This window comes from Camelus ferus, chromosome 9, assembly GCF_009834535.1.
Source record: "Camelus ferus isolate YT-003-E chromosome 9, BCGSAC_Cfer_1.0, whole genome shotgun sequence".
NCBI lineage: Eukaryota > Metazoa > Chordata > Mammalia > Artiodactyla > Camelidae > Camelus > Camelus ferus.
In genome coordinates, this window is record NC_045704.1 from 33,554,147 (window position 1) to 33,570,055 (window position 15,909).

The following is a 15,909-nucleotide window of genomic DNA, read 5'->3' on the forward strand; positions in this document are numbered from 1 at the left end:
ATTACTAATAATATTGTAATTATGGCTTACTTTTCTGATACTTTGCAATTAAAAGGTCTCTAGGAAGCTTGAGAAAATAGTTTTGGAAATGTTCTATTAGATCAAATCAGTGAAAGGAAGGAGGAATCAGACTCTTGTCCTGACCACACTACTTATTTCCCATGTGATTTCTCAGTCTGCCTGTTATTACAGAATTATAGAATTTGAGCTGGAGGGTTCTTAGTACCTTATTCAATAGATAAAACATGGAATCATGAAATTTAAACACCTTGCCCAAGTTCCCATAACTAGCAAAGAATTGTGGATACAGGGAAGACTAGATCAGCTATCTAGGTACTAATGATTACTGTCTCAAGAAATGAACATATTTCTAAAAATGCCAGTTGCAAAACAAAGTAACCATTAGCATTTCTAATCCTACTGGTACAAAAGAATGATTATACATGTTGATTAAAATGCAACTTATAAAACTGGTGAGAAAAAATATTGGTGTTCAACTAGCATGGGATGGCCTGTTTTGATAAAGATAATGTAACACTCCATCCTTATAGTTTGTTTTAATATAGGGATTTGGGAGAACTTAATAAGCAGTTTTAACTTAGGGTCATGGCAGCTTGATAGGATTTTTTTTACTCCTCTCTAATTATACACTGATGCATACTATTCTTAAACATGTCTTAAAGGTGGTTGATCTAAGAATTTACAGGGTGCCTATTGGGTTTGTACTGGTCCAGCAGACTTTCATGTCAACTAGTTGATAGGTAGTGTTTCCAAAGAGAAAACCTGTCTGCTGCTATGAAGGGATGTGTGGGCTAAAAAATGAAAAGGTATTGTAAGAACTTGTATCACTCGATTAAAATCCTGAACATCTTGACACTGGGAGAGATAATACACATATATTGTAAAAAAAAAAAATCTATGTGATGACATTGAGCAGAAACGTAGAAAAAACTAGGCTGTTAAATTGTTCGAATCATGTAATTAAAAAAAAACAAGTATTTTTATTCCCCTTGAAATATCGTATTATTCAATTAAATTCAATTGCAGACCTAGGTGGCATTTTTCTACTGATAGCAGGAACATCTAGAAACATTGTTTTCTCACTGTTTTTGCTCTCTTTTAATTTTAGCATTACAGTTGTCCCTCAGTATCAGAAGGGGATTGGTTCCAGGACCCCTGCAGATATCAAAATCTGAGGATGCTCAAGTCCCTTATATAAAATGACACAGTATTTGCATATAACCTGTGCACATCCTCCTGTATATTTTAAATCACCTCTGGATTACTTGTAAAAACCTAATACAATGTAAATACTATGTAAATAGATGTAGATGAAATGTAAATGCTATGTAAATAGTTGCTGATGCACGGCAAATATAAGTTTTGCTTCTTGGAATTTTCTGGAATCTTTATCCCAAGTATTTTCTATCCGCATTTAGTTGAATCCGAACATGTGGAACCTGTGGATACAGGTGGCCAAATGTGCTTTAAATTCTTAATCCTTATGCTATAGGTTTGAGTTTTATTAATCTATTCTGACAATACTGGATGATTTACATGAACATTACAGATTTGTATGTTCTCCTTGTTCCTTTGGCTTCCTTCATAGATGAGAAAGACAAAAATAAGTCCATTTAAAACAAATGACTCATACATACCATTGCTATAGTTGTAGTAGACCCACTGCCCACTCTTGGGTTTTGGCAGTGACACAGGTGTCTCTTCAGCAGGAAGACTGTAGAATCTGCACTCAACGAACAGCCGTTGGATAGTGTCATCTGCAGTTACTCGAGAATCATTAAGGCTCAGAGCTATGATCTCAATTCGAATTTTTTCTGATGGCTGTTTAAAGCACAAAAACGAAAAACAATAAAGAAACAAAACGAACAAAAAAATCCTTTACTCTTTTTCACTATCAATTTTAAATAAAACATGAAGGCATTGGCCTTCATTGATTTCTTTTTTGGAAGGCACTGAATACTACTGTATATTTACACATGATAGATTATTCTCGACAGACAGAGGGAGAATGAGCTTCTAATGCCCCAGGGTGTGAAGTTAACAGCGTCACGGCAATAGTCTCCTGATTTACATTTGAGGCTATAAATACCGCACTAGCAGTCTATCAGGAGTGAAGATTATGAGATCTTCATCTCCGATTGTTTTCAGAATGACATGTATCAATTGGCCTTGTTTCAAACTATGTAATGAAATACATGTTTTTCACTGCTTTTATTTTATCATAGGTACCTGAGAAAGTTTTGGTTATTCAGAGATCAAAGCCTGTTGAATACTTTATAGCTATTATGCTAATATATGTAGCTATATGAATCCGTATTAACTGGGGCAGAAACTACAGCTCATTCTCTTTATATATTCTGCCATAATATATTTCATTCAGTAAGTAAAAAGTTTTCAGACAAAAGAAACAAAAATTTTATCTAATTTAACACATAGTTTCATCTCATTTTTACAGAATTAACATCTAAAAAATGCATTTGTTTGTGTAATTTTTATCTCAATCCTTTTCTAATAGATTTTGGTGCCACAGACATTATATGAGTCACATATGTTTCCTTGAGTAATAATTTAAAACAAATAATAGACTATGACTTAAACTTAGATCACACCAAAATAACTCCTCAGTCAAATGTCTGCATTTACAATTTTAAATTTGTTCTTTATTCTCCCTTTCTAAATCCCTCTTTATGAAATTCAGAGGCATGCTACTGTAAATTAATAACTCAAAATAATTAAAAATCCTGATGCTGACATGTTTATATGAACAACTTTAAGGAATTCATTGTTAAAAATAAATCAGTGTGTAAATTCACCATAGTGACTACTACTTAGATATTTCAAAGTACATAATTAATCAAATTGAAAAGCATAAGTACCCCATTGTAAAAATATCTCCATAAAGAACGATTTCCATTGCTGTCAAACCCCCTCAATATTTGATGAAGTAATTTTGCCCCCTTCTTTCAAAAGACATTTTCTTTTATTATGTATTCTAAGACACTTTAACTAAAAACCCAAATCTGAATATTTCAATAAGGTTATTTTATTATTCAGTAGATTCATGGAAATTTTACTAGGATGACAGAGAAAATTCCACACCATTCTGTCTCCACTAATACAGGTACAAGGCTGCAGCTGGCAATATTACTAGGATTAGCATAGTATGATGAAATATTTAAAGGAAAATTTTTTCTAAAACCTAATAAATCAAATGACTGCCAAATGTCATTAAAGTGATGGTCTTTGACTTGAATATGCTTTTCATATTCAAATTTGAAAAGAAAGAGATGAAAGCTTGGAAAGGTTACTCGGTTTCAACTAATAACCTCAAGCCCTCTCCGTTCACGTGCATAAAAAATGAAGTTGGCTCTATTGTCTAATCTCACTTCAGAAAAGCCCTTCTCTGCTTGCTGAAGACTAACACGTAAAGAAAATATTTTAAACGATATTATTTTTTCCTTAAAATGTACTGTGGTTGTAAAAATGCCACACACACATATTTTATAATTCTGGTTCAGATGCAGCACAATGCATAATTAAGTCTTTTACATAACTTGCAATTTGACAAACTTAGAATTGTTATGACAATAACATAAAACATTCTTGCTTTTGCACAAAAGAATTAAAAGAAAATAGCTATAAAAAGGCAAAAGAGGAATATATGATTATTTCTACATTGTGAAGAGAGGAATTTAAAATTTATCACAGAATCCAGTGAAGAGACAAATGAACTTTTAAATAGCAGGGGAATCAAATTTATTTAAGTGGTTTTTTAAATTAATAATATATTAACTATACAATCCCCATATGAAAACTTGCATTATTATAAGAACAAAATTAGGGTGTCAAATAAGACTATATACAAAAATATAGTTCTAATTAAATGTAGATACTTAGATCACAAATGAACAAAATACCAAAACCAAATAAACCAAAAGAAAACCCAGTATATTAACCTAAAAAAAAAAAAAAGAGCTTTAAAATTCTTTTAAATGATGTGTGTCTTCTTTCTGGTTTTTTTGGGGGGTGGGGGGGTGGTTATTCCTTCCCACCAGCCTCATTACTTCTCATATGTCCTTTTTAATTCTCTAACTTAACTGAGTTATCAGTTATCACTTCTTTATTCCTTTAATGCTATATGAAACAATTTAAAATAAATCCCCAAAGGGATAAGTTCCAAATAGTATATATCTAGGGAAGCATGCCCTGAATAAAGAATTTTCCAAATACTATAAGTTTTGACTAATGGGGCTAACCAACTTATTTTTCAACATTGGAACAATTCTGATTGTGTTCATACCTCTGTGAATCAAAAGTTCAACTAGATTATTTAAGATTTTGAAGATTAAGAAGCACATCAACTACATAGCAGACAACTCCAACTTAGTGTCAGAAATGAACTCATGACGCCTCCTCTTTCCTCCCCCCACCCCCAATCTCATTCATCCTCTGATATTTGCTATCTCATGTGATATCACCATCCACCTGGTCACCAACAACCCGGGGACCTTGGAGCTATTCTTGGAGTCTCCATTTCACACCCACCGTGTAGATCACCCATTCCTCTTAATTTTACTTCCTAACTATTTCAATGGTTCACTGAATTATTGAAAGCTTATGATATTTCAACATTGTGTCAACTACTGGGGATACAAAGACAGTACAAGACATGGTTTCTTTTCTCATTTTTATCTCTAGAGAAACTTCTTTAGTTTCTCATCTGATCTCATCCAAACTAATCCAACAGCCTCCTAGCATTAGAAAGTAGTCTGATAGAATAAGGAGGGAGAAATCAGAAGGAATCATAGAAGATAACTGGTTGGCAGAACTGTGAGCAGACATGGGTGGTATGAGACTGAGTTCAGTGATAGAGGGACTATTATCTTACTTGTTGTATCACTTGTGTGGTATGCAGTATACACTCAAAAAATAAGTGGTTCTATTCTCATGGCTGTAAGGGAGGTGAGGCACTCCTGCCCCTAATCCCTTGCCTGCAGCCTCAACTATTCTTCTGGTGGCAGAATTCTCTCCCTAAAAACAAATCAGTTATCACCTTTCTACCTGAAAACCTATTAACCTACAGTCGAGCCATTTCCCCAGACTGGTGGTGTTCTGTTTATATAGCTCAGCTTTGCATCTGAAATCTCTACTAGACAAAGTCCACTGATCTGGGCCCTGGGCCATGCATGCTCTCCTTTCATGAGAGCATTACTGATCTCCAAGAGTGAGTTGGTTCCTCCTCTGGGCCCTCACTGCACTTCTCAGTCACATTGTATTGCATGGGTTTGTTTACATACCTGCCTCTGTAGACTGTGAGTTCCTGGAGGCCAGGACCATATCTTATTCATCCTCTGCTATTTAACATCCTTTCCAGGGTCTGGCATGTAGGAGGCTCTCAATAAATACTAAATGATACAGAGTCAAGGGAGGCTGAATATCTTCCATATATTCAGACTATCTTTTATAAATTGCCAGAAGTACGTGAAGCTGCAATTATTAGTGTTTTCTCCTTCAACAAATATTTATTGTGTTGACTATGTTTTGGGAAGTTGGTAATTATTAACTGTTGAAAAATACAGAGAAACCTTGCCCATTCTAGATTTTAACTGAATAATACTATTTCAAAGACAGGTCAATATTGTAGAATCTAGGTGGTAAGGTACTGTTATTTCAACTTTTCTATATGTTTGAAAATTTTCATAAGAGAATAATAAAAAAAGAGGACACTAATGAACTCATGTACAAAACAGAAACAGACATAGTAAACAATCTTATAGTTATTGGGGGAAAGGGGAATGGAAGGGACAAATTTGGGAGTTTGAGATTTGCAAATATAAGCCACCATATACAAAAATAGATAAAACCCCCTGAATTTCTTCTGTATAGCACAGGGAACTATATTCAATATCTTGTGATAACCTTTAATGAAAAAGAATGTGAAAACAAATATATGTATATGCATATGCATGACTGGGACATTGTGCTGTATACCAGAAACTGACACATTGTAACTGACTATACTTCAATTAAAAAAAAGAGAAAACAATGAAAAAAAAGTTCAATTAGGAGAACTGGAAGGGGTAACAATACACTGATTCAAACGCCAATGACCGAAGCAAAGCCTTTCAGACGCATGCAGAATAATACCTGTTCAGAATTACTAGAGCAACATAACCAGTCATACCCCTGTATTAGCGCCCTGTACACTTGGTAAATTGACCAGCAGGTACCATAGCTTTAGGCTTTCCCTGTTTTGTTTCTTGTCTGTATGTGTGAACATTTGTTAGGTATGCTGCTAATTCTCAGTACTTTTTTGTCTTGTTCACCAGCTGCCCTAGTTAGGAAGATATTGGCACCAGCATATAAAAAGAGGATTCAGTAGTTATGACTGTGGTGAACAGCAGTAATAGAAGTCTCTCGAGTAAGAACTGTATACAACTTCCTTTTAGCTGTCTGTATAGATGGACACTGTACTTTATGTGACTGAATGATCTAGAAATGTGATGACAGCTTGTATTACTCTCAGAGAAAAAAAAAAGAATTCTCGTGATTTTGGCTCAATTCCACTACTGCTTCCTGGCTGATGCTATAATTTACATTTTAGGCCGTATTTTTCTATAGTATTTACTTGGGCTTTTATTGGCATGCTTAAATTTTTTATGTTTTACTTCAGAAGATCATGCTGAATTCTTCTCCTGGTTTTAACCATCATAACAGCCACACTGGGGTTGGGCTGTTAGGCTTCTAAAAGCTAATGCAACCTGACAGCCCTTAAACATGATGTTGCTTAACTGAGAATGGCCTCTGATAAAGATTTGGAACTTGTTTCAGTCAGTTAGATTTAAATCTCACTATGGTGAGATTGCATGTGAGTTTAATTTCATTCTCGATTCTACAGTGAATAAGCATTTCTTTAACTTTTCAAACTATAAAGTATAGATAATAATTTGGCATATTCAAGTACTCAACATCTTAAACAGATGTTACCAGTTTGCTGTATCTGATTCAAATCTTTTTGTTGTTATTGTGGAAGAAATAAAATATTTCAGATACAGGTAAAACCCCCACCTCCCAGTTTCTCTCCCCTCCTTCCTCATTCTCCCAGAGGTAATCACTATCCTAAAGTTGGTGTACATTATTCCCAAACATGCTTTTATATTTTCTAATATATATGTGTATATGTGTATATATATATATATATATATATACATATATATACATATATCTCCATAAACAACACATTGTTTTCTGTTTTAGGTTTTACACCAGTGGTATCATCCTCTATTAATCGTTCTGCAATTTTTTTCACTCAATACTATACTTTTGAGATTTATAAATATTTATAATTAAAATCTAATTTGTTAACATTAACTGTTATATAAATTTCATTTATACTGTATATATATAATCTACAGACCATTTATTTATTTCTCTATTCATGAACAATTAAGTTGTTTACAATTTTTTGTTATTATAAACAATGTTGCATTGAATATCTTTTTATGTTTTCTTGTGTATGTGAGTGGTTCTCTTAGAAATGCTGGGTGTTAGGTATGAGAAATTCAACTTCAGAGGATTATCAAGTTACTTTCCAAATGGCTATATGAATTTACATGAGTATTATTTTTAGCACCATAAAATGTTCATATATGTATACATGTATGTGTGTATAAGTACAAATAAAACCTACCTATAGGAGCCACACTATGTAAAACTTGGTACTTTATAGCAAAAATAGTAGAAACAAAATGGAAATGGAAGGTGATGATCTAAGTCTATGCCCTTTAAGAACAAAAGTTTAATTGGGGTGAGCTCTAAGACAAACTCAAAATAGGTGGTTCAAAAATTCAAACTCACCATTGGCACTGACAGGTAGGAATACATATGGTGGTGATTCTTACAACTTCCCTTCTTCAGGGTAGGAGTGGGCAGGTTCATCTCAAAGACTCAAAAAAAGTCCCCTAGACCTCACACGAGGCTCCAGAGCTTCCTCTTATTAGGAGTTATGTCCACTCTTCATATAAGTTTTGACTGAGAAATCTTTGATTTTTTAAAAACAATAGCTCTTTGAGAGAAGTAACAGTAAAGAGAAACTCAAATTGTTGAGGCAATAATGTTTTTTAACAACAAAACACCGTAAACCCAACCCACTTTTTATCAGTGGGCAGTAACCTTTTTTTTCTCATATGTTCTGTTAAAAGGTACTACGTTGAACAAATAATATAAATAGTGAAAATTCAGTGATAGAGATCAAAATGGTGCTAGGGTTAACAGTGCTTATTTTCAGAACATTGTCTTCCTTATATACAACGTAAATTACTGCATCTGTAATGGTAAGCAAATTATAGAAGCTTGTTACCACATGTTCGAAAGCAATGGTCGGAATATTTTTTCCTGTCCTAGTACACCTGAGGGATATGACACATTTCTATCATTAACTGTAGCTTCCTGTGAAGGAAGGAGAGAATTTTAAAAATGACCCTCAATTTCAGGTGATTTTGATATGCTATTCCACTTCCACCATCATTGAGAACAGATGTTATAGTACAGTGGTTCTCAATTTTGTCTGCACATTAGTATCACTGGGGGAGCTTTAAACAAAATTCTGATCTAATTGATCTGAGTGGAGCTTGGGCCCTGGCATTTAAAAAAGTTCCCTAGGTGATTCAAATGTGCAGCCACAGTGAGAAGTACTGACTTTCCCTAAAGTTGTGGTTCTTAGACTTTAGCATACCCTAGAATGACCAGAAAGGCTTGACAACCTACAGATGGCTAGCCTCCAGTCTCAGAGTTTCTGGTTCATTAGGTTCAGCATGGGGCTCAAGAATTCACATCTCTCACAAATTCTCAAGTGATGCTGCTGCTGCTGGTCTGAGGACCACACTTTGAGAACCACCGTTCTGAACCAAAAAGGATTCACCCCATGTTTGTTGACCCTTTCTAAGATATTTATAGAAAAGCTTCTACAGTTTGTATTAAACTGTTCTTTAGTTATTATCTAACATTTTAGTACAGAATTAGCTAACAAATTATTTCTTTTTTAGACGCAATCTATTCATCACTAAAAATAATCCAATAATATAAATCCTAAAAAGTAAATATAAAAGTTCCTTGTTTCCTCCCATTCCCTAACTCAGAGGTTAGCCAGATAGCAAAATTTTTTTTCTGTAAAGGCCAGATAGCAAATATTTTTTGCATTGCAGAATATCTGGTTTCTGTTGCAAGTACTTAACTCTGCTCTTGTAGAGTGAAGTGGCCACAGACAACATGTAAATGATGGGTGTGGTATGTTCCAATAAGACATTATTTATAAAAATGGGTAGAGGGCTGGATTTAGCACACGAGCCATAGTTTGCTGACCCTTGTCCTGACCCATGATCCGGAAGTACGCACTGTCAACAGTGTTTGTATTACATACTTCCAGAGATTTTTCTTTGGTTACATAAACCTAAATGTTATGTCTGTAAGTTCACATAAAAATACACATGTATGCATTATGAATGTACTATTTATGTACAAATATATCTTTTTGTTTGCTTCTTTTTAAATGGAATCATCAATGAGATATAATTTCTTATCTATTTGTTTGGCAAAAAGTGTGATGTGAAGAAACAGTAATTTCCACATATTGTTATGTAGAAAAACATTTCAACTGGAAATGTTTGTATTAGCAAAACCTGATAGAAACTAAAGGGTCCTCCAAAAAGTGCTTCTTAAAATAAATATGGTACATCTATATGATGTAATATTATGCATATGCTAAAAGAAATATACTGTTATGAAAGGATGTCCATGGTATATTAGTAAGAGATAATTTGCAAAATAATGTAATAATAATGTAAAGTAATAAAATGTAATTTAACATTTCTGGTTATCTAACATCTAGTATCTGGCTCCCATATGTAAAACAGTGGGAGTGGCTTACTTTACCTACCAAGAGGCTATCATATTTGATTCTGAAGTGATTTGATAACTTTTATTACATGAATGCTAAAAGTAGCATGTTGCTTTATGCATTTGCCTTTCAAAACTTTAAAGCATATTTTCCTGAACATCATTACTGTGATCACCTGGGAATGTCAGCTCATGTTGTTCAAGGGAACCTGGCTTCCAGGTGGAATTGTACTTCGTCCAATTGAACATGGCAGCTTTTACAAAACTGCTATTAGTAGGGACAGAGAAAGAGAAAGATGTAAACATGCACTGACCATCACTTTTCCAGCTTGTGGTTGCCCACTCTCACCTGCGGGCACACTTTAAGAAATCTGTGAGTTGAAGGCAATATATTTAGTTGTGAAAACTGAAAGCTTCATTGCTTAAATGGTAAAATTAGAAATAATCTGAGAGAAGGATTGATCATTCTTTTTTTTTAATGCCATGGCAGATGCAAATTTTCGGTTTTGATGTCTATTTTTGAGGACCTAAAACAAGGCTTTAATCAATGTATTATACATCAAAATTGATACTGTTAACTTCTGATTATTCAAATTAATAAAATATTCATAGAGTAATGTCCAAAGTTTTACATTTCTCAGACCCTCCCCCCCCATTAATTATCATGCCTAGAAGCTTTTTAGTAAAAGCAGCAGTCATCAGGCTGACGAAATCTGACAGGCCAGCAAGGCCCAATTACACTGGTGTTCTGTGGCACTTTGATGTCCTGGAAACGAAGAGAGATAGGGGCAAATTGGGTAGCACATTATGTTAATGACTTGATTTAATCCAGCCACTAAACTTTATGTAGCCTGTTAAAAAAGATGCTAACACTAATTATACCACTTTGGAAAGGAAAGGAGGGGACAAGCATTTCACTCTGACAAAGTGAAGCTCATAAATGTTGTAAATGAAATGAAACAAAATGAAGTAATCTATGATTAATTATACATCACAGACATCAAGAAAAGAAGAAGACCCAAGTAATATGCCTAAGTCTTGGGAAATCTGTTAGATTCCTTTTAAGGATCAACATTTCTAAGAAGTAACTAGGAGCTGTCAGATTTTGTAACATGAAAAAAAGAAACTGAATGATCTTAAATTGCTTACATACTGTAGCAGATAATTCAAATTCATAGTGTAATTGGCATAAATGATGTTTATCTAGGACACTACTTCCCGTCTCAAGTTGTGACATTATGGCTATAGGTAAAGGAAAATTTAAAAATATCTACAAAGTGGAGATAACCACAGAGTAGGGTTATTTAATTACTTTTTACCTAGTCTCTGTGGTTTTAATCTATTCTTTACATTATTGATAGCATGATTTTTAAAAATGTGATTCAAGAGTGTAAACTCCATAAGAGCAAGAGACATTTCTCTTATTCACTGCTAATTCCCAATCCCTAGAACAAGGCTCAGAACACAGTAAATGCTCACCAAATACTTGTTTAATGAATGACTGATCTTCTCTCCCCTCCCTTAAAAATCCTCACTGGCTGTTTAAAGAACTTCAAGGTAGACTTCAACCTCACAGATGATACAGAGAGTCCTCCATGCTCCGGACAGGCCTATTTTTCCAGCATAACCTCTGAGGCTCCCCATGTGTGCCACAGGCTTGGCCCATCCTGATAGCATTCTGATTCCCAGAGCAAGTCATGCTCCACATTCTCTCAAATTCTCGTGCTTTTGTTCCTTTGGCCTATAATGACCCCACTTCTGCTTTCACTAACTCTTAGCCATCTTTGACACTTGGCTCAAGCTTCACTGAGTCTAGGAACTCACCCTTGATGAGGGGCCCTCAGGCTGAGTGAGGCACCCCTCCTGAATGCTCCCACAGCACCCTGTGCATTCCCTTCTCCTAGCTCTGACCACTGCACTGTAACTGTTTCCCCGAAACTGAATTCTTTGAGGCTGGGTTTTGCTTCTCGTATGACACAGAGCAGATGCTGATGAGTGAAGAATTATTGTTGAGAACTAAAGGAGATATTACATAGGATGTGCTTAGCAAATACTGGCCATTCAGAAATGCTTCCCCTTCCAATGAAAGCCATGCATTACTGTCTTGAGATTTCTACCTGAAGTAGTTCTTAAAGAGGAGACAGAAGGAGAAACTAATGAGCCACAAATATTTTTATGCTTAAAAAGTGAACATCAACAGTCAGACAAAATGACATCCTGGGCCTCCTGGTGTCATACACTGAAAAGTACAGAGCATTGCTCCTGTAGGATTCCTACTGAAAGCAGGAACCTGAATCTAACATGGGGATGAATCACGCAAATCCAAATTGAAGGATATTCTATAATATAAATGGCCTGCATTCTTAAAAAATGTTAATGTTATGAATGCAATGAAAGGCTGAGGAATCATTATGGATTAAAGGAGGCTAAAAAGACATGAATGCAGTGTGCGATCTGGATTTGATCCTGTAAAAGAACAAATAAAATGCTATAAATGAAAATACTGGGAACGTGGCAAAATTTTAATGAGAACTATAGAATAGATAATAGCATTATATTATTATTGTGAAGTATTCAGGGGTAAAGGGGCATGGTTTCTGCAAATCTCAAATGATTCATTATAATTATGCATGTAAGAATGTGTGTATATAAATACATATATATTGCACATATATAGGGGAGAGAATAGATTTGACTAAAAAAAAAAAAAACAAATATAGCAAATGTTAACAACTGATGAATCTGAGTGTATTCAGGAGTACTTTGCACCACTTTTACAATCTTTGTAGAAAAAGGTTCCATGACATATTAAATGATTTGCAAAAGTAGCACACAGGAAAACTGGTACACTTGAAAATGTTATATTTCCCCATTATGATGATCCCTTGAGTTTTGTTCCTATGCTTACAGATTATGCTATTTTACTATATTTGTTATAAAATTGAACAAAACTAAATTTCACCTATTAACATAAGAAGATACTGGTCAGTACCTTCTGCTAAAAGCAGCATTTTAAAAAGCATATGGGAACAGATTAATGGCTACCAAGGAATAAAGCAATGCTTAGAATAGTTGCTTGCTTTAAGTGATATTCACACTTTTGAGATGGCATCTAAAACTGTTCTAAGAAATCACATTTTGGAATGGGAGTGAAGGCTGTATTTCAGCAAAGTAACACAAATTACTTTCCTGGAAATAATATGGGAAAAAAACCCAGTTTACTCCAAAGGAAAAATATATGTGTACATTAGAGTTAGTTGAACATTTTAGAGGAATAGTTCTTTCACTAAACTTTGTTAAATCAAAATCCTTTATTCTTAGTTAAGAGCATCTCCACTGAGATGCCAGCAATGTTGTCAATATACACATGATTCTGCTGAAGGTCTGATACAGGATTTCTCAACCTCAGCACTATTGTCTTTGGGTCGAACAGTTCTTTGTTATGGGTCCTGTGCTTTGTAGCGTGTTTAGCAGCAACCCTGACTTCTATCCACTAGATGCCAGTAGCAGTCCCTCCCAGTGTGACAACCAAAAATGCCTCCAGACTGCCAAATGTCCCCTGAGGGACAAAACTGCCCAAGTTAAAAATCAGGAGTCTAAGCTGATATAATTTAGATAACACTTTCCCATGCTTTGAAAGTTACTTTTAGATGATGAATACAGTCTTTAGACAATAAAATTATTTGCTGCAACGTCTCCCTAGTATCTGTTGGATAAAATCCAAAACATTTAGTCTTCTCCATTGTACCTGAAGCCTTCTATCCCTTTATACAGAAAAGCTGCTCTAGTTAGTGTATTCTTGACTCCTGAGACGTAACGAGCATCCCTGCTAGTCCTAGAAGTGTACGTGCAGGGCTGCCATACAGCCTCCTCTTTGAGATGTCACAGTTAAAGCAGGACACTCCTTTTTACTACATGACTGGCCACAGCTAAATGGATCAAGGGTGCACAACTGATAAAGATGGACCCAATCCAGAGGCTAGATGTGGCTGATCAGATCTTTCTCCTTGGGGCTGTGCATTTTTCTGTGGCTATCTTTGGGCAATAAGCAAGTGAAACAAGAAAAAGTCAGTTTAAAATGAGAAAACAGACATGAAGCTCATGAGAAAGGGCAGGGGTGGGGGTGGGGGTGAGCCAGCTCATTCCATGAAGTCTATTTAAAAAAAATCTCTTCAAATTTCTCTTTCCTCTGAACTTCCTTAATGAGCAGCACGATTGTCAGCAAGTCAATTTAAGATCGCAGTTTACTCATTTAGAAAATGAGGAGGATGGGCCCCAGTTTTACACTTCAGCTCAAATACCTGACTGTTAGTTATTGGTACTGTCTCTTGACATTGTTTTATATTGTAATTTAACTGCTGAATTACTACTTGACTTTTCATGAACACATCTTCCCAATTAATGTAATGTTCCCTGAGGTCAGGGCCAGAACACTGTATTTACCTCTTTAGGGAGGAGCGATCACAAACTGCAGATGGTAAATCCCTGGGAATCTCTGAGTTAGAACAAGAGAGATGAGTGCTGGCTCACACAGGCACTCTCGTCTGTGTGGCCTGCTGTTGTCCATGGAAGTGTAACCTAATAAACTTCTTTTCTAGTCCCATCCTTTGCCTTTGGTAAATTCTTTTACCAACCCGCGTCACTGGCTCACCGACCGCTGTCGTGTCCCACAACAACAATGAAGTTACCTGAGCTACTAGGCCCTGGGTGGATGCTGCAGTGTGCCGCCTGGATCCCCGGAGCTCCGGCATTCAGTCTCCCAGCTGCTTTGAAAGTTGCTGACTACTCATTTTCCTTGCCTGTCAGAACTAAGGCTCCTGCCCAGGTGGAGGATGGAATGATGTGTTGACCCCAGTTACTTCAATTAACTAAAGCTTGGACTCTGTTGACCTCGGTCCTAATTCTATGCTGAATTCTCCTCTGCTCAAGCCTCCCCATGGATATGCATGTATCCTAAGCTTAAAAATTCCCCAGTTTTGCTGTTGGGGGGACACTGCTTTGGGAAAGATCCCCAGCCAGTGTTCCCCTTACTTTCTTCAAGTAATAAATCCTTCCATTTTTTTTTTAAAAGAGAGAGAGATGAGTGTTGTTTGTAGACTGACTAGATAAATATATCCCTTGGTATCAGTCCTTGGGTCTAAGGGGGAGATCTCATGGTGTCCCTTAGACCCTTGGACTGATTCAGTATCTCATTTTTCATATTTTTATGTTCAAAAGGCTAAGTGATACAAGGTTTCCAGAGATCCTGATGAAGTAAGCAAAGTCTTGCAGAAGAACTATTGAGGAAGAAATGTGAACTCTGTGAGAAAGAAACACCTGAATTAAGCTTGCAGGCTTACTACTCTTGATGTAATGAATGGAGTGTTCTTAGTAAAATGATATGATGGTTAATTTTATGTGTCAACTTCATTGGGCCTTGAGGTACCCAGACATTTGGTCAAACATTATTCTGGGTAAGTCCGTGAAGGTGTCTCTGGATGAGCTTAACATCTGAATGGGGAGACTTGAGGAAAGCCGATTATACTCCCTAATGTGGGTGGGGCTTCGTCCAATCAATTGAAGACCTGAATAGGACAAAAAGGCTAAGTAAGGGGGAACTTCTGCCTGACTGCCTTGGGTTGCGACATTGATCTTTTCCTGCCTTTGGACTGAACTGAAACAACTACTCTTCAGGTCTCCTGCCTGCCTGCTTTCAGACTGGAACTTACACCATGGGCTCTCCTAGTTCTGAGGTCTGACGCAGACTGGAACGAAGCCGTTGACCCTCCTGGGTCTCCAACTTCATACTCTTGACAGTCATGTAACCCAACCCCCTATAATAAATCTCTTTCTTTTTATATATATCTTATTGGTTCTGTTTCTTTGGAAAACTCTAATACAAATGGCTAGAGAGCTAAATCCCACACAAGCAGCTCATTTTCCCATCAATTCCCACTATCAACATTTTCTAACAGAGGGTAGAGAATTTCTATTCATGGAAATAAATTTGATTTA

General features: G+C 35.8%; 1 protein-coding gene across 2 annotated transcripts in view; it reads right to left on the minus strand.

The window, feature by feature from the left end:
* The window catches only part of RPGRIP1L (RPGRIP1 like), a 93,865-nt gene that overhangs the window by 18,947 nt on the left and 59,009 nt on the right, over nt 1-15,909 (minus strand). For both annotated transcript variants that reach the window (XM_032486326.1, XM_006185975.3), the window contains exon 23: nt 1,659-1,842. In XM_032486326.1, coding sequence (XP_032342217.1) covers nt 1,659-1,842 — 184 coding nt within the window. The remainder of the gene's footprint in view (nt 1-1,658; nt 1,843-15,909) is intronic.